The 19,729-nt window shown below is 46.8% G+C and overlaps 1 protein-coding gene across 4 annotated transcripts in view; it reads right to left on the bottom strand.

The window, feature by feature from the left end:
* HOOK3 (hook microtubule tethering protein 3) overlaps nt 1-18,945 on the bottom strand; it is a 1,476,018-nt gene extending 1,457,073 nt beyond the window's left edge. For all 4 annotated transcript variants that reach the window (XM_085636641.1, XM_085636638.1, XM_085636639.1 and 1 more), the window contains exon 1: nt 18,751-18,945. Coding sequence is in view for 3 of the 4 variants with exons in the window: in XM_085636638.1 (XP_085492764.1) it covers nt 18,751-18,807 (57 nt within the window). In the remaining variant the exon portion in view is untranslated. The remainder of the gene's footprint in view (nt 1-18,750) is intronic.
* Between the last annotated feature and the right edge of the window lie 784 nt (nt 18,946-19,729).

Raw genomic sequence — 19,729 nt, 5'->3', positions numbered from 1 at the left:
TACTCGCCACCCACACGACTCTGGCTGCCTGTTGCTGGGCAAAACCCCAGCCTCGGCAGCTGGACAATAGGGATCCTGTTGCAGGGAGGTGCCAGCACCTTCCAAGACAGGCTATGTGGATTGGAACTGGGTGGGTGCACCATAGGATGCCTTTCAGAGTTGCACGTAGGCTGCTACAGCGCCTACATTCTGCATACACCGCCTGGAACCCGTTCAGGGGCATCCTGCCCCTCGCCCAAGCGGGATACACACAAAGGGGAGAGGGTGTAGCCACCCTTTCCCGCCTCAACTCTCATTGGTGGACACTGATCTGGACACTCCCCTAATCTTGTGGATAAAGGTGAATTACGTGTCCCCAGAGAATCAGATTAATCTTGGACTTCACAGACTTGACCTTCGACGAGCAGCTGACTGAAGAAATCTCCCTTGGGGTAAAGGAGTTACCCCCCTGCTTGGCAGGCACCTGAAACACTGCAAGTGACCCAGTTGGAACTTCGCTGCTCCTTCGGACATCGACGACTCCTCTCAACCTTGAGGTGGGTTTCCTAGCATCCCAGAGGCCAGTGAGCGTGCCCAGCAAGTCTGAGCACCGTGGACGGCGTGGGTGCAGAGATCCCCAATACCCCAGGACACCGGCCACCTCTTGCGTAGCACACGACCCTGACCAGTGGGGAAGTTGTGCTTTGGCCCAATATTGAGCCAACCTCTCCGCAGCAACTGTGCCAAAGATCAGCGCCCTAGCTCACTCCGGTGGCCCGTGGGCACCCTTTTACGCACTCCAAATTGCTGCCTTCCGCGGTCCCTTGTCTCTCGACTTGTGGGCCCTAGCGGAGGACAATCTTTACTTTTAAGAGTTCCCCTGGTTGCTCCAGGCCTGCTCTACAGTCTCCTCGAAGGAGACCTCGCTCAGACCTCGTGGGTCTGCACCAGTAGCTGATTTGTTCATCTTGTGTGGGTTGCGGTTGCCTAGGCTTAGTGGATCCAATCCGGACACTAACACCGCAGCGACCCTCATCCTTCGTGGGACAGTCGCCCTCCAGAAGCTGGCCTTCCTTGAAGCCTCCCGGAGCCCGTGGCTGCAGATCCAAGCTACACCTTTTCCACTTGGAGCACCCGACATTGAAGGGCTCTTTTCCTTGAGCTCCCCAGTCACTGTGCCGTGACCCAGACTCTGTCCCCTCTGCTTTAAGGTTCTTCTCTACAAGATCTACAACTTCATTCTTCACGGCATCATCGACGCTTTTGGCTAGCAGCAGTTTTGTACATTTTTCCATTGAAAATCAGCCCGCGACCCGACATCGAAAACGACCTATGCACCCGGCTTCCCTGGGGTAGGTAACAGTGGTACCTCGGTATTCCTGTGGTAGTGGGCTCCTCAAAAGCTTAACTCTAAGTTTTTAACTTTGAACTCCTCCTAGAAGTGCCTTTAATCTGTTTAAATCAAACCGCGACATTCTCCATAGGCTTTAATAGAGATCCGGATAGCAGCTATTTCCACTGCACGCGCCTCCCGTAGGTCCCCTTCCTCATCACCTGGGGTGGATTCTCAAGGGGCCAGCGTTCCTAAATGCCCTAGGCATTGTCTGTATAATTGTCGTGGTTCTTATACCACTTTTTTAATATATGGTTTGGTCCCCCCCGGGGCCCTGTGATTCCAGTGCTATTTATTGTATCTATAAATGCTTGTTTGAATTGTAACTTTACCTCTAGCCACATAAAGAGACTTGTGGGATTCTGTTTAGAATAAATACATATATACACACACCTGTGTGGACTACTGTTTCATTTGGTCATTGAAGAGGTTATCTATGGTAAAACAATGAGCTTAACACTCCTTCAAGACTTAGCCTGAAGGCTGCTCTCCACAGCTACCACTAGGATAGCTTTCTTTAAAGGTTGTCTTTTAAACCTATCACCTTAAGAGTCGAATTGGACTGGTGCAAGGTGACCACTATAACTAGTGACTAGCATATGCCAGGCCAACTTCTCACACTCAACAACTCCACCCCAACCATCGCGGAAAACGACGACCCCAACACCGCAGCCCGAACCCTGCACAGATGGATCTCCGACAGCACCAACACCATAACCCCCCTCAAGAAAAACAACAACACCCATGCCAAGAAAGCTAGATGGTTCACCACCAAACTTAGAGTCCAGATGCACTTGCCGCCGCCTCGAAAAGGCCTGGAGGAACACTAAATCCACAGAAGCCCACAACAACTTCAGAGCTGCCACCAACACCCACCACAAACTCATCAGAAAAATTAGGAAAAAAGCGATTGAAGACAGAATCTCCACTCATGCACACAACAGCAAAGAACTCTTCAACATCATCAAGGAGTTCACTAAACCCACCAGCGAGTCCACTGACATCATTCCCTCACAAGACCTCTGCGACAAACTCCGCACCTTTTTCCACCACAAAATCAAGAGCATCTAAGACAACCAACACACTGAACCCTCACCAACCACCCCGACACCCTGAAGCCAGCGATCGACAACTGGACAGACCTCAACACCGAAGACACACTGAAGATGATGAACTCAATCCACTCCGGGTCCCCCACGGACTCCTACCCCCACCACATTTTCAACAGAGCCACTGACACCATCACACCCATGCTCTGCCACACCATCAACTGCTCCCTGGCAACCGCCTCGTTCCCCTACGACTAGAAACACGCTGAGCTCAACCCCCTCCTGAAGAAACCCTCGGCAGACCTCACCGACCTCAAAAACTACAGACCCATCTCCCTGCTCCCGTTCCCAGCTAAAGTCATCAAGAAAGCCATCAACAGCCAACTCGCCACATTCATCAAAGAGCACAACATCCTCGACTCCTCCCAATCCGGCTTCAGAAAAAACCACAGTACGGAAACCACCCTCCTTGCCGCAACAGACGACATCTGCACCTTACTGGACAAAGGAGAAACAGCGCCCTCATCCTCCTCGACCTCTCAGCGGCGTTCAACACAGTCTCCTCAGCACCTTAATACTCAGACTCCACGAAGTAGGGATCCAATACAAACCCCTCGACTGGATCCGCTCCTTCCTCTCTGGCAGAACGCAGCGGGCCCCCCCCCCCCCCCCCTTTGCTCTTGGACCCTACACTTACAACCTGCGGGGTCCCCCAGGGGTCCTCCCTCAGCCCTACGCTCTTCAACGTCTACATGGCTCCGCTCGCCCCCATCGTCAGAACCTACGGACTCAACATTGTGTCATACGCAGACGACACCCAACTCATCCTCTCCCTATCCAACGAACCCAACACCTCCAGACACAACTTTCGAGAAGGCATGGAAGCCATCGCCAAATGGATGAAAAACAGCTGCCTACAACTAAACACCAACAAAACGGAAGTACTCATCATGGGCCCAAACCCCGATGCCTGGAACGACACCTGGTGGCTCCCCGCCCTCGGAAGTCCGCCCACCCCCACGGACAACGCACGCAACCTGGGACTCATCCTGAACTCAGAGCTCAAAATGGACCGCCAGATCAACTCCGTCTCGTCCTCCTGCTTCCACACCCTTCGCCTCCTACGTAAGACCTTCAAATGGATCCCCCTCGAACACAAAGATCGTCACTCACGCCCTGGTCACCAGCAGGCTCGACTAAGGCAACGCACTATGCCGGAAAAAACTAAAACCTCACCGCAAGCTACAGAACATCCAAAATGCCGTCGCAAGACTGGTCCTCAACCTGCCAAGACACTGTCACATCTCCCAGCACCTGCTCACACTCCACTGGCTCCCCATCGAAGCTAGAGTCACCTTCAAGATGCTAACCCATGCTCACAAGGCCCTCCACGACACCGGACCAGCATACCTGAACAGCCGACTCAAATTCCACGCACCCCAAAGGACCCTACGACCAGCCCAGCTCTTCTATGGATTGGTCCCCCGCACCAGAAGGACCAGATTGGGAGGCCGCTCCTTCTCCTTCCGCGCGGCCAGAGCCTGGAACAACCTTCCACTCCACCTCTGAAAGACAACATCGCTCCCCATCTTCGCAACAACAATCAAAACCTGGCTCTTCGACAGACCCCCTCCTTGATGGACTGGAACCTGCGACCCCCAGCGCCTTGAGACATTTATGGGTGAGTAGTCATGCTTAACAAACACCTGATTGATTGATTGATTGAGTTTTTAAATCAAAAGTAGACTAAATATTCTGGTCTTGGCTCCCCCACAGTCTCCTTGCAGGGGGATGTACTCTCCACCCCCCGGGGTGGACTTGCAATCAGTCTCGCCTCCAACAATGTCAAGGAAGTCCAGGGTTCTCCCTGCTTGGGAGTTCTGTGTCCAGTGCACCTCCAGCTTACAATTATTCTTGAACCGGCTGATCCTCTTGGTGCTCTGCATTTAAAGGTGCTCAACTCACCCCATCAGCGTCCGTCTCCCGCGCCTCTTCGCCGCTGTCCTTCTGAGTTATGCCACCCTTCCAGCCAGTCCCACACTTCCACTGGCGTAGTTAAGTGCCAGGCCTTCCCCTCAGCAATGACTAAATGTTTTGCCGGAAACAGCATCATATATTTAAATTCCATTGTTCGTAAGGCTTTTATAACTTCCATGAAGATGCGTCACTCTGTCTGTACTTTTAACGTGAAGTCTGGGGAGAAGTTAATCACGGCGTTCTCAAACTTCAGATCTACTTGCATTCTGGCTGCCTGTAGGATAGCATCCCGGTCTCCGTGATTGAACCACTCGCAATAATGGTCCTTGGTGGGGCCCCAGGCTTTGGCTGACCCTGTGTGCTCTTTCGATCAAAGACGTTTGTGAGTCTTTTCGGTCTGAGTGTTCGAGTAATAAGGCCCTCTACGAATAGCTCTACACTTGGCCCCTTCACCCATCTCAAACTCCCACCACTTGGATATTATTTCTTCTCGTTCTTCCCTCCTGGTCCTCAAGCCTTGCCGCCACGACATTGTGATCCTTGTCAAGGCGTTGTAGTTTTTCCTTGAGTGCTTCTGTAGTGGATTGCAGGGAAATAATATCCATTTCGGTCATCAACAATTTGTCAGAGAGTTTCTTTAAGTGAGCTCTGAGGAGGGTGATGTCCACTGTGACAGCATCAAGCTTGGGGGTCAATCGAGCCCTTCAAGTCCCCGATTGCTGCCATAATCTTGCTCAGCAAGGGGCCCCGGTTTGGCAGTGCCTTTCCCTGTGGGAAGGCCCGACCAGCCCCTTATTTCACTGGCCACCACAGAAATTGCTCATTTGTCAATTGTATTAAGTTGTGTTTGCTTCGGGCCCCGACTGCCAACCATGTCTCTTTTCACAGTCTACAGTGTTCACCAGGGGCAGAAATTTACAGTCCCTTTCCCTGGCAGACAGTGGCATAATGCAACTTGAGCCCTCCCCCCCCTTGGAAAAATGTACAGAGCCCCCCCAAATACCTTTGGTGAGGGGCCCCCTGGAGTTTAGACACCTCCGCATCACCAGGGCTGCAGAGGTTTATGTTACGCCACTGTCGAGAATGACCAGTGTAAACCCCCCCCCCCCCCCCCCCCCCCCTCCCGAGATGGGTCTTCTAATGTGGGATGGCTTCGATCTGGATTCTGCTCTGCTGGAGACCCCGTTTTTCCCCTAAATTTTGTCCTCAGGCAGGTCGGCCCTAACACTGTGTTGGCCGGGCCCCTGGGTGTCCAATTTATATTGTGGCATGCACCGGAATCGGCGGACACACCTGCCTCCACCACTGCATAGCAGATGGTCGGGAGTGCACTGAAGCCAAGATCCACCATTAAACAAGGCCTACCTGGCTATTTTCTATGTTGAGGCCTCAAATGGGTGTTCACCCTGTCTGAGCACCTCTCCCGCTACCACGCAATCCGGGTCCAGGCGTCTCATGCTGCTCCTCACCACCATCAGTTAATTTACTATAGCCGCTATAGATCCAGGTAGAGGTCCCCCGCCCCATGCCCACAGCTCAATGCACCGCCACTTCTTATTGTTCCCCAAGAGCTGTCCTGGCCTTTCACCTTACTCAGCTCTCGTGTCACCGAAGCTCGCCTCTGGGCCTCCAAGGGACAGTCACCGATTCACATCTCCTTCCGCTCCCTCTACCAGGTTATAGGCCAAGAGCTCGCTGCTCAGTGTCTCAGAAGGGCATTTCCTCACCGTGCTTGGCTACATCTGTAGGGTTCCGCACCTTCAGTGCCATTACTTATCCTCTGGGGCAGCGTCTGCCATTGATTGGTGTCGGATTTCGTCTCGGATGAGGGATGACTGAGAGTGTGGCGACAGACCAGAGTTAAAGTGCACCCATCTTTCCCAGCACCAAGCCACAGCAAATTCCATCTTGAAAGATCCTCTGGTATTCAAGTGTCATAGTGTGCACGTCATACCCACAGAGTGCGGAGTGAGATCAATGTCCAGAGCATAACCCTTTATCTTTCTATCCACACACCCCTCACTTATTGCAAGGGGAAGGTGTGCTACACTTACACAGTGACTTGCATAGTGCAACAGCAGTAGCACGGGTAGAGAGGTCTAGAAAAACAGGTTTTTCAACTTAGTACTTCCGTAGACATTCTTTTGCAGTTAAAAGAGAGAAGTGACATTCCTTGAGATGGAAAACTAGTACAAAACTGCTAAATATCATATTTTGGTACAAGTTGGAATAATCCTACAGCAGTCACTATTCTGTCATTTCTCCAGATTTAATTACTTCAAGCTAGCAGCCATAGTTGTACAAGAGAACAGGGGCTACCTATAATTTCTACTGCCTATTAATGCAGGTGGCTTCTTGGCAACTGATGCGACAAATGTTTGCAGTGAGATGCCCATGCTGTTTTTACTGGTATAAAAACAAAGATACCTATTCAAAGCCATCTCATTAAAATATAAACAGAAGGAACTATAAAAACAGATATGCGGCTAGTAGGCTTTGCTTGCAATTATTGTGGGTCTGCTTTGTATTGTTTTTAATGAAATTAGGTTCCAGAGGGACTTTGGTGTTTTCTTTTTAATCTCTTAAGGAAAGCACTTGTTTTTGTGCTTTTCCTTCCTTTGGCAGCCATCTTTGAGCAACCATGTCCAGTGCCTTGACTATTCTGGCCTTCTTCCTGTCCGCAAGGAACCTTTCTTTTACATACTCCTTAGAATGGGAGCCAATACGCCCTGGAGAGTCAAACAATTGACTCAAACCCAGATGACAAAAACTGTTCTTAACATATGTGAACCAGGGAATGGCAATCATGTTACTTGATTTCAGACAGCGGAGTGGAGAAGTGTGGCTCAATGATTAGAGCGGCAGACCCTGATGCAGAGGTCTAGCCCGGGACCAGGGTTCAATTGCCCGCCTCGGCGGGTCATGGGCTCAAAAATTCCACGGTCCTGATAATTCTCGCCTCGGTGCCTATTCCAATCATGGAGTCCCACTCTGCAACTCTGGGCAATAGCTTGCTTAATCTCCACAACGGCCCTCACAACGCTAAGGATGCCTGGCCTCCACCCTGGGGGTGCCCAGGAGTGGACGCCTCACAGGGAAAGCCAGGATGGGTTCCACAGCGGTATTCGTACAAGTGCCTTGAGACCCTTGCGGGTGAGTAGTGCGCTATACAAGTAACACATTTTACAATTTACAGCACTCTACAACCTTTCGCAAGAAACTGAGGTGTCTTACTTGATCCTCCAAATAAACTAGGAGTGGTTATGGGGATGGCCAGGAGTCTACGTATGCTCTGGCTGAAAGGCATTTACTCCTATATAACAGGGACATCTCTCCAAGTGGCTTGTGACCAAACTTTTTTGCAAAACTACAGATTGATTCACATGATGCCACCATCTTACAGGTTCTCGGATTAATTAGCCTATCCCACGTCTGATTTATGTCAAACAAAATGCCCAGGCAGTTAAAATTAGGTACCTTAGCGATGGGAGTCGCCACAATTAAAAAAAGCTTTTGGATCTAGTATTTTTTGGACCACAAGTTAGTACGAAAGATTTTTGGTGATTAACCTTCAGATTTAAAATTCCCCATAAAATCTTTAAAGCCATTGAAAAAGGGCATGTAATCCATTGGCCGTACGATCGATAAGAGCCGCATCATCTACCTATTAAAGTACAGGTACCAAGCAGCGTCTATCTTAGGGACATCCTTCACACTGGAGACTAAAACTGACTCTAAGGCATTCATATAAAATAAGAATAAAAAGGGTGCTAAAATAAAGCCCTGCCTTACCCCTCATAACCTTTATAGAGTGGGTACATTCACCATTTTGGGTGTAACGCACTTTCCTGGTTGTATCAATAAAAGGTGCCTAAGAACATCCAATAAGAAGGAGTAAATACCATCTTGGTCCATCTGCTCCCATAATTTCCCCCTGTCTACTAAGTCAAAAGAAATCAATCCGATGTCTTGTAAAGTGAGACTACTCACCCTTAAGGGTCTCAAGGCGCTGGGGGTGGGGGTGGGGGTGGTGCTAGTCCGACGGGGAGCTGTTGTTTAGTCGAAGAGCCAGGTTCTTGAGGTCCTTCCTGAAGTGAGACAGAGACGGTGACTGCCTTATGTGGAGAGGTGGTGAGTTCCACGTCTTTGCTACGAGGTAGGAGAAGGATCTTTCTCCAGCTGTGGTCTTGCGGATATGTGAGACAGTAGCCAGGGCCAGTTGGGTGGAGCAGAGATCTCTGGTAGGTGCGTGGAAGGTTAGTTGGTGGTTAAAGTATGCAGGTCTTGCGTCATGTAGGGCTTTGTAGGCGTCTGTATGGAGCTTGTTGGTGATTCTTTTGTCGACTGAGAGCCAGTGGAGTTATCTAAGGTGGTCGGTGATGTGGCTGCGGCAGGGGATGTTGAGGACGAGTCTGGCTGGACTCAAGCACAGGAGAGGTCCACAATGTATGGCCCCTCTCCTGCCAGAACCCATATTGGGCTTCTAAAAAGAAGGAGTTAGCCTCAGCCCAATCTTCCAATTTGTCCAAAATTACACACACTAAGATTTTGAATAGATAATAGAGAGATAGTAACCTCCCAGCCTGTTACCGCCCTATCACCTTTCTTGAAAATCGGCACTATGGTTATTCCCTCCAGGAATCAATAGGGTCCTCCTTTACCACAGCTCAAAGTATATTAGTTATTGAGGGAGCCCAAAAAGCAGGGTTGTGCCTGAACAAGTCAAAAGGGACCCAGTTCGGCCCGTTGCCTTGCCAGCTGCAGCGCTAAATATGGTTTTGACACATCTGCTACATCAAAGAACTCACTGAGCCACTATTCGTCAACTAGGGGGGAGTTCTACACGACCTATAAGGAGAGGTTGGTTCAATACCGAACTGCAGGAATCAAATATTTGGGAAAAGTGGACAACCCTGTCATGATCTGGGATAGGACTCTATGCCTGAGGCTTGGCAATTCGAAAATATGGGCGGTTTATAATCATCCAAAATGTTTTGTATCTTACCTGGGCTGCATCTTCCAGATCTTTCCAGGCTTTATGTCCAACTACCTGCTTTTTGATGTTAGCAACCCATTTATATTCCCTCCTTGCTGCCTTGCTAGAATTTAGGTTACGCGGGTCATGTTGGTTGCCCTTTTAAGGGCTTTGAGAACTGTAGTATAGTCAGATTTAAACCATGAATGGGATGGACAGTCTTTTGAATTGTTATTGATAATTAACATATGGGAAGCTAGTCGGGAAGCTATTCCACAGATCGCTACGAAGCTATCACGGATGTTAATAGGGTCAGCATTAGGAGTCAACAAATAATGACCTCGTACGAGTCTATAATGAAATCTTTTTTTTTATTTTTTATTATTAAGGTCAATCTGTTTTAATTTCATACAGACCCCCTTGTTAACAGAATAATGTAAAGGGGGCCTAATATCCTTCTAAGGTCTGAGTTGCAAAGATATAGAAAACCATATAATGATCAGGTTATTTTTGTGATCTCCTAGCTTACAAATGTATAAGCCAGGCCAGCCGAGATTAGGATAAAATCGATTACACTACCTTTGCCTCTTTCAACAAACATGTGGGTGTTAACAGCACCTGTGCTTTGTATATCTGATAACAAATACAAGTTGTGGGCGGGTACAATCCAGTTCAAAGGTTCCCCATATGTTGAATGTGTAAAGTTGCTGGTATTTTCGCCCGGCCGTAAAACCACAGGTATGGTTACCATTATGGATGCATTTAACAATATATATATTTTTTTTCAGAGTTTTATATAGTGTGAACTTGACCCGAATCCAATCGGGTATCAGAGAGCTTTACATAGCACCAGTTACGTTACATGAGGACACACATTCATTTTTTGTTAGGCACTGGGAGATTAAGTGATTTGCCCAGAATCACAGGATGTTCAGTGTCATTACTGAGACTCGAACCCAGTTCCCCAGGTCCGATGTCCAGCGCCCTAGCCGTTAGGCCAACTCCTCTCCCCATTAACATCATCTGCTCATATAAACTACACAGGATTTCTTTCGGTATACGTTAATTCCACTACAATGTTTTCCGACTCTTCAGTAATACCAACTAGTAGTACCGTGAAAAAATTATAATACAAATATTTTCAAATTACATTAATTGAATTAGAGTGGAACAACTTTAGGATCTGATAGCAAGGTTTTGAGACCAGGACCTTGACTATCAAATTCCTGATGGCAATGGAAACAAAAATGACCATATCCCCTTTCCACCTTCCTGCAGTTGATGCAGTAGCAAGGGAACATTAGGATTTAAAACCCTCAACATGGATAGAGTCAGTAGACCAGGTCTCTTGCCAGCATATTATATCAAAGTCTTGGACAAAGGATAACCAGTCCTTATTTCTCTGTTTCTGGTGAATCCCTGCGATGTTCCAAGATAGGAACTGAAAATCCAGAAATGTCTTAACTAAATTCCTGTTCCGTACTTGAATTTGACACCATATTGGAATGAATAGGAAGGTCAGGCAATATATCTGGGTGACTAGTGTTTCCGTTAAGACTGGCTGGCCTATATCGAGTTCTGACAGGCTTGATATTGGCTTTAGTAGGAGTAGTAAATGTGGCCAGTGTCGCTGATCCTGGAGGGTTTTTACAAGTAGCTCTGCACCAGTTAGTGTCAGTGGCTTCAATAGGAGGTGGACGATTCAAGAAAAATAATGGTAAGGTGCACATTTTAGTTTGTTGAATTGATAATTGGTCTAAACAGGACAACAAGAAACGAAAATGGTTAGAGTCTTTAAAATTGAGAGCCACACAGTCCCTCCCTCCCCCCCCCCCCCCCCCCCCCTTTTCGAGGTTTTGAGAAATGTGCCCAACCGAACTCATCCTACGGGCCAAAAGGATCTTATCCACTAAATCAAATTGGCAACCTGCATTTTTCTTACACGCAGCTTTATTAATAATGCTCTGGATGTCCTCTTTGGCTTCTTCTTCCAAAAGGTGGCACCCCCTCCAAAATAATCATTATCGAGGGGCAAATGTAAATGAACAGGTTGGCCCCTTAGTGCTGAGGGAAAAGCCTGCTGAGTAAGGGTGCGAGTATGGGGATTTCTGGGGTGTGGGGGTGGAGGTGGGACAACTAGACTCTCCCCGCACATGAACCAATAGGGCATTAGACCGCTGAACCGAGGCAATCGATTGACCTGGTGGGGCACTGCTGATGTTGCATTGAGTCACTTGAGTCTGTGAAGCGTCTATTCGAGGTTCCCAGTATCACCTGGTAAGACTCTATTGAGTGCCTCGGCCAGAGATAGGATTTTATCAGATAATAAATTTCACCTGACCCAGCATGTCTTGCCAACAGGATTTCAACATGGCCTCCACGCTTGCAATAAGAGGTTGGCAACTTGTTTGGGATGCAGAGCAGATATTATCCATGGTAAAGTTATTTTGGGGGCCAAGAGATGAAGAAGCCCCTTTTCGGTCTGTGTGAAAAAGGTCTGAAGATGCATCAGCTTTTTGAGGAGACCTATTTGTATTCCTTTTGCCCCACTTGCTTTTGGAGAGTGGTGGTTTACGGACCTTCACGGTAGCGGGCTAAGTGACCTCGGAGTAATGGCACTTTTGTCGTCTTGCACTACACATGTAGTTCCAATACTTTGGGGTTGGATGGCAATGCATACTTTTAGATGATGGCGTCAGGGATCAAGTTAGGATCTGAAACGGATACCCCAGGATGAACCTCGGGTGGTGGGGGTGGAACAATAATCGGCTTCTGTATTGCCTCGATGCGATCTTTCATCAGGTTATGTTCAGTAGAAATTGCGTCCATTACCGTGGTGAGATAAGATGTGATAGAGGGGTGGCACGTAAACATTTATCCCCTCGCTTGTTCCCATAAAGGCTTTTCTTCATCATAGATCGCGGTAGTCAAGTGCGGGTAGAAATAAACTGTGTTGCAATATCTGCCCCACCCAAAATGGAGAATGGAACGTATGGACTTGCATTCACCAACCTTGCTGGGTGAAAGCGGCCCTTCACAAGAGATCAGCCAATGGGCCCACAGCAGAAGCCAAAAACAAAGAGCCAAGAGCCATGGCCCGGCCCAGCCTATTCCGCACATGCGCAGATGGGCCTGGCCTTGCCTCTGGTGCATTCCGCCCTGTGGGGCAATGTTGCCACTGGTCACCGGCCCCTCCTCCTAGCAGGACCAGGTGTGAGGAAAAGCTGGGAGAGCCGAGATGTGAGCTGGGGGACGAAGTCAAACCCCAGCACTAACCTTGACAAGGTTTATGCGTCCAGTTGATGTTTAACATTACCTGTATACACGATTGGTGAATTGTGGAATAGCCTTAGCCTTTAAGTTAAAGAGCATGGTATGTTGTGCTCTTAACTTTCTCCCTCTCAAGTTTCCTTTACCAAGCTCCCCAATTAAATCTAGACTTAACATGAACATTGTCTTCGCTGAACAGAACAAGAGAATGTACAACCTGCTTCAAAACACATTAAGTTAAATGATATGTCACTTTCCACCCTAGCTGGTCTGATACCTTGAAATTGCATCTCCATTTTAAGTAAATAGATTTCTAAAAACATATAAGTGACAAGAAACTGTCTTCCCGTTTTATTTGTGCCATAGCATATCACAATAGATTCGAACTTGGGTAGGGCTTGCAAATCTCCACAATCAGAACAAGGCAATTTAGCCTAATTAGCATTGCGAATTAGTCAACAGGATTATTGTGTAATAAGAGATGAGCAAATCCAGAAAGTCGAGTGGTACCAGTGCAAGCACTCCATGGAATTCATCTGCCCTATATAATACTAGGCGAGGTGTAAACACAGCTAATCGGATAATCCATTTTAGCAGCAATGGACAAAGATAAGCTAATCAAATAATCTTTCATTGAGGAATAGAAACAATACTATGACGAAAGCCTAGCTCTCAGCCTCAAGCATCATGTTACTGAGAAAGCACTTGAACTTTGCCCTACCCAAGTGCCTGGAACCTTTGCTGGGTATTAAAGCACAAGGACCGATACAGCGGAGTTTGTAGCTCAACAACTGTGACACTGTAACATTAAATTTGAAGCAGGGTATTTTTTTTTTTTAAAAAGCTAGCACAGCGCAGATAAGTACTTCAATTGGAGCCTAGGAATAAGAATGCTGGTGACGTACAAAACATACTATTCCTGCAACTAACATGTTTTTCAAGTGGACGAGACGCCATCTGACCCCGAGGGGGACCCCCCGGTGCATTCTACCCACACAAACACAGGGAATGGTTAAGTACTTCTGAAATGTACCCCAGACTAAATCCTACGGCCGGGAACAGTCGCGGGCGGGGGGGCACGGGTGGCGGGGAGGGAGGGCGGACAGGGGGGGTAGGGATGGAGGAGGGGTAGTGCTGAAGGGGGGGGGGAAAACTCTAAAGCGGAACGCAGACGCCCTCCTATGTTAGTGGCAAAAGTGTAGTTCACAATATAGTTCGGTGTTATGGTACCCTGAATGTCGCTGCCCGGCCTCCGGGATGTGGGCTCATGAGCTGTGTACGGCGGTCTACATGACCACGAGGAATGGGGCGCCGGTAGAAGCGATGCAGGAAAAGTAAGAATGTACACTGCTGATAATATTGTTCTGCAATAAAAACGGTTTAAAAAAAAAAAAAACATGTTTTTCAAGTGTGTGCAATCTTGATTCGTAGACAAGCAAAACAAATTAAAAAACACTTGTTGGATCGGAATACTCTCGAATTGGCAATATTTATACAGAAATGTAGTTTTTGTGACAGGCAAGTGAAACGAAACTCCCACAATTCCCAAAGGTTTTGGTACAGATGCAAAAGGAAGGAAAAGTCTGGCCAGAATAGTTTACAGTTCCCTCATAACTTTCACAACTGTAATTAAATGTGTGCCCTTTTAAGCCGTTGCTTTATAAGAGGTACAACAGATTTCTCTTTGGCATTAATACCAAGTGTGCACCTCTACGTACAAGCACTACTATATCAACTTTATGCATGGTCCGTGGAACTCTACAGGCTAGCTCTTTACATACACGTGTGATGATGTGATGTGTTCAGTCATTATGTGCCCTCTTTCATAATTCACCACCTCACAAAAAGAGGAAGGGCAAGACGTAATTCGCGAACACAAGAAAAGCAAAACAAGTGTAAATACCCGATTTGAGAAAATGACTGGGGACAGAGAGCTACCATCCATGCGTTGTTTACTGGTAGTACATTGGTAGTTGGTAGAGAAACATGGAAGGAACCGGTTTTATTTAATCGAATGTTATTGAGAGACATAAGTGCACTATCGGCCTCTGACTGGCCAATCTTTTCCCATGGTTTATTCCGAAAAATAAAACGCTAAAGAATCACATGAATAAACAGACAGTTTTACGTAAAAGGCCATGGTATCACACGAAAATTAATCTCAATAAAAATCTGCATAGTCATGCATTCGATTTGTCTTTACTGTAACTAATGAAAACAGATGCATCAATGCATCAATCGAAAGACAAATGCAATTCACTGTAGATAACTCGTGTAAATCTGAGCTTTAACTGCGTTTGTCTGTGCGATTCTGCCTCGTGTGTACTCAAGCGACACTCATAATACCTGTAGTATCACTGAATAAAGATTTCTCGCCTGCTCCAGCCCTCCTCCCGCCGATACAAAGGCGCCTGATTGAATTTTCCGCTTCGACAGCCGGGGGTGGGAAGTCAGAACCAATGGGTACTTATTTATTGGTGGCAACAGGCAGTGAGACTACACCACTACAGGAAGTGCATGCACGTTACTCCCAATCCAAATGCCCAGATGTGGCACTGGCAGCAGACCGATGCCAAAGTTTTGCAGGGTGGAGACTCACTCTGATACAGCTTTGTTTAGAACATCATCATATTAGTCATTTCCTTCTCTGGGACATGGGTTTCATTGCATCAGAGGGGACGAGACCGTTGTGTTCAGCGAGTCCACGTTACCTGCTCTTATAGACTCGAGCTGGATAACTATAATTCGGCCAATGTGTTGGGCGCATAATACTAAATATAAAGCATCTGTAATAATGTTAAAGCACACGATCTGGCCCCGTGAGGCATCGGATCACCGAATAAGATGTTTGTTGCTCAATTCAACGGTACTAAAATCAGGGCTGGCTCTACGGCGGTGCGACCGCACCGGACGATGACTTGAAAGGGGGGGGGGGGGGGGGGGGGGGGGACTTTTCATGTTTGAAGTATTTTATGGTTTTAAAAGCACCTGCTGCTGCGTCCCTTACCTCCAGCAATTTTCAGAAAACAATAATGTCATGATGACTCTGGTGATTAATGTTCTTCATAAAGAGAGACAAGAAGTTTGTCTAGTGTCCGTATTGACTCATGGGAAGGTAGTACAGAGGGTTAAGGCTAATATGCTGACTGCAAAAACGTGTACTATTCAGATCACAAAATGTATATAATGTAAATAGGTCAGTGAGTTGCTGCTTATGTCTGAAAGATCCTTTGTTACTTGCAGTTTATAAACTATAATCCTAATATAACACAGTGAGCGATTAACTGTCATCAAATAGTGGCATGCAAACTGCAAGGTATAGATTAGAGCGTTATGATTTTTCCCGTCTTTTTTTCACCCTAACGGTGGAAATAGGGTTAATTTGGATATAATTCAATTATGATTATTAAAGAAAAATTATTAAAAAGAACCCCCAACCATGGTGTTACGTTTTAAATTATTTCTTTGTGCTTTTCCAGACTAAGCACTCAAACTATCCTGCCTACCAGTATGGATGACATGTGACTCCTACACCTTGTAGTCCTCTGTCTTCTGTAACATTTCCTTTACACTGATTTGCACACCTATGATTGCTTGTCTCTGTGTAGTGTGTGAGATGTAAAATACTCTTGACACCCTACACTGGTAGGAGTGGTGGCGCTATAAAACTATTTAAATGCATCTTAGAGAGAGCAGTTATGGAGACTTGAGGGGCACTGTTAAAGGGTGGTAGTCGGTAAATCTGTAGTGGAGGTGGTCATTGGGGGTGCCAACACAGCGGGGTAACTGTAGAAATGCATTGAGGGGTGCCAACAAACACTGTCGCACTGAGCACCAGCAGCACTAAAACCGGACCTGGTACCGATTCTGACCACCTCGAAAAAAAGGCAAGAATGAGTGCCCTCACTTCTATTCGGAGAAGCTGTGACCATAAGGTCAAACACACATTCCTGAACGCTGTATATATATATATATATATATATATATATATATATATATATTCACTTAAAAAACCATAGGTTTCACACATGTTATAGTTAGGTGGATATTTCACTCATAAAAAACCAATGAAATTCCCCCGTTATAGTTAGTTGAGATAACTATAACTCGCGCGCCCGCAATCCTCTGCTCATGACGTCACATATTACATCACTCATGACATGGTCAGTGGCATCACTCATGACATCATCCTTGTGATAGAGTGGCGGTCGCGCGAGTTAAAGTTATCTCAACTAACTATAACGGGGGAATTTCATTGGTTTTTTACGAGTGAAATATCCACCTAACTATAACATGTGTGAAACCTATGGTTTTTTAAGTGAATTTGTAAGGCTTTTTAAATGCTAATTCCCAACTATAACGTGTGTGAAACCTATGGTTTTTTCAATGAATTTGTACGGTTTTTTAAATGCTAAGTTATGTATGTATTATTTTTTTTAATATATTTATTTTTCAATAAACTACGTATTACATTTTTTTTTAATGGTTTTTCACCATGCGCGCACGGTGCGCGCACCCCCGCGATTAAAAAAAAAAATGTTAATGTTTTTTTCTGCCTTCGGGGTCCTTCAGGGACCCCCTGACCAAGGCTAGGGGGTCAGGAACTCTCTACCCTGCCCCATTTTCACGTTCGCCACCTTCCTTTTCCACTCTCGCACTGAAAACAAACAAAATGGCGGCCGACACTTCCTGATTTCGACCGATTCGAGCGTTGACTGACATGTAACAATCAATCAGAATTACGCTCGCGCACGTTAGGGTGCGCGCACGGTGCTCGGCTATAGATATGTATGTGCTTTTAACTGCAATTTTCTCAAGAACTACTGAACAGATTGACTCCATATATGCAAAAGGCACATCCCTGACCGGAGGACTACCTCTCTGCCAAATTTCAAGTAATTCTGTTCAGCCGTTCGGGCTGTACCTTCGACTAAAGGTCCTATGGGAAAATGCATGGGGAAAACGTGTTTTGGGACCCCCCTTTTTTCTCGGCCCCCGCTTGACGAATCCCCCTGAGACTTTCAGGGTAGGAGCTGAGCAGAGCGCCCCATTAGGTTTGAAAATTTCGCGAACATTCGTCAACCGGCGCCAAAGTTATTCAAAATAGAATTTTGAGATTTCCTATGGCATCACGGTCCTAACTATAACTATCTACTGGCGACCGCCAGTAGATAATATATATATATATATATATACACATATACACACACACACACAATTGTGTGTAACACACCGTTTTGATACGAACGTTTGTAACAGTTGTTATGTGCATTACTTGTGTGCCATGTCAGGGAAGAGATCAAAGATCTAAAACAACTGGGGAAGGGGCTGATAGGCAGTGTAGTCTGGGGGGCTTTTGGTGACTTTATGCTGGAAAGCGGGGGTTGGTCGTTGACTTGTGGGAGTTAAATATAGGGGGTTGTTCGACATCAAGGTAATTGAATGTGGCGAGTTGGGACATGGTGGGGGGGGGGATGTCAATAAAACAAGTATGGAGAAGTTACATTTAAAACTGATTGCTTACACACAGCGGGGGAGCTGGATAAATACCGGAGAAGACTAGCCAGTTAAACTGAAAGTGGTGCTGGTCAGAAGCAGCGGTTGCCAAATAAACTTAAAAGGGTGTTTGACAGATGCAGGAGGATGATCTGTTATATGGTGGAGATTAATGCTAAAGTTTGCTAGTTATATATTGGTGGGAGTGGTTTGGTTTCGGGCAGTTTATTAAAGGGGTAGTGGTCAGACTTCTAAGGCTAGTCTTGGTGAGACTTGTAGGTTGTTCCTGTCTAGATGTAGTAAGCGGGTGTTTAGAAGAGATTCGTGGTGGAGTGGTCAGTCGGATTAGGGGTGGTGAGTCAGATGATGCAGTTTAATATAGATGTGGGATAGTTACATTTTGGGTGGGGGTTGACTGTTAAGGGTTGGTTTAATTCTGGGTGGCAGTGAAGGCTGCAAGTTTAGAGGCGATTTAATGTGGAGTACAATGTTGGGTTATAGGAGGGCTGTCATTGTGCTTGAGGGCGGGTGTGGCTGTCAGCTTAGAGAGTTGGCGTTCTGGTGTCTGCTCTGGTAAGTGGAACAGAACTGCGCTCGCATCTATTACTCACCCAGGTCAGCAGACTTTCGCACAGCTCCACCCGATCCACGGCCTCTGTGTGAAGCATGCTGTGCTCTGTTCGGAAGTTACTAGGGGTTCTAAGGGTGCGGGGCTTCCCGAGCTACTGGTATCGGCTCTCGGGTACGGTGTTCTCTGGCTGCGGCTCGCGTTGTCTTTCGGCCCCGGCAGCTGCCACCCCGCACGCACTGCGCAGAATCACATTCCAGCGTTCTCGATACTACGTGCGCGTCCTTGATCACGGCCAGCTCAGCCCCAGACATGCGTGCGCGCTCCCAAGAGCTTCTTAGAGCCAAGAAACATCGGTATGTATGCTCGTTCGCTCAGAGTACTGGAGGATCACGCATTACAATGTTTTTCAGAGACAAACGAGCTAGCTCGGCGCATGCGTAAAATGGATAGGGTCCTGGTTACTTAAGAGTTCTGCCGGAGCCTAGACTAGAGCTTTTAAGAGAGGGTCAAACTCAACTCCTCTGCTCGGCTCGTTGTTCTTCATCTAAAACAGACGCATTTGTTTCGCACCGACATTAAAATTAAGCATGGGGAATAGTCCCGTTTTAATACATAAAAAAGCTGCCAGGTGTCCCGCGACGCCTTCGGCCAAGCTTGGATGTTTGTTTTTCGCAAAATACTGCTCTGTGGTTCTTATAGTTTTATTTTTAACATTTGTGGCTTCAACATTACATGGGATTAATGTGCTAACAATGTAGCTTATTTTAGCACAAAAACACAAGACCAAGGAGAGGGATCAAACAAGAGCGGTCAGAGCAAGCTAAAGCTGGAAAGTAGTCCCTCATGCAGTTCCAAGCGACCACTGTGCTGAAGATTGAAGGATATACTTCAGCAGCTAATAGCATTAGGTGAGAGATAAATACCATGCTGGGAAGAGCAAAGATGCAATTGACTCAACCCAGTGACTGAAAGACTGGTCAGAGAATAGTCGCGGGCCTGGAAGGTGCAGCCTGAACGAA

This window comes from Triturus cristatus, chromosome 2_1, assembly GCF_964204655.1.
Source record: "Triturus cristatus chromosome 2_1, aTriCri1.1, whole genome shotgun sequence".
Classification (NCBI taxonomy): domain Eukaryota; kingdom Metazoa; phylum Chordata; class Amphibia; order Caudata; family Salamandridae; genus Triturus; species Triturus cristatus.
The sequence above is the reverse complement of the archived record's forward strand: the minus strand, read 5'-3'. Positions and strand labels throughout refer to the sequence as shown.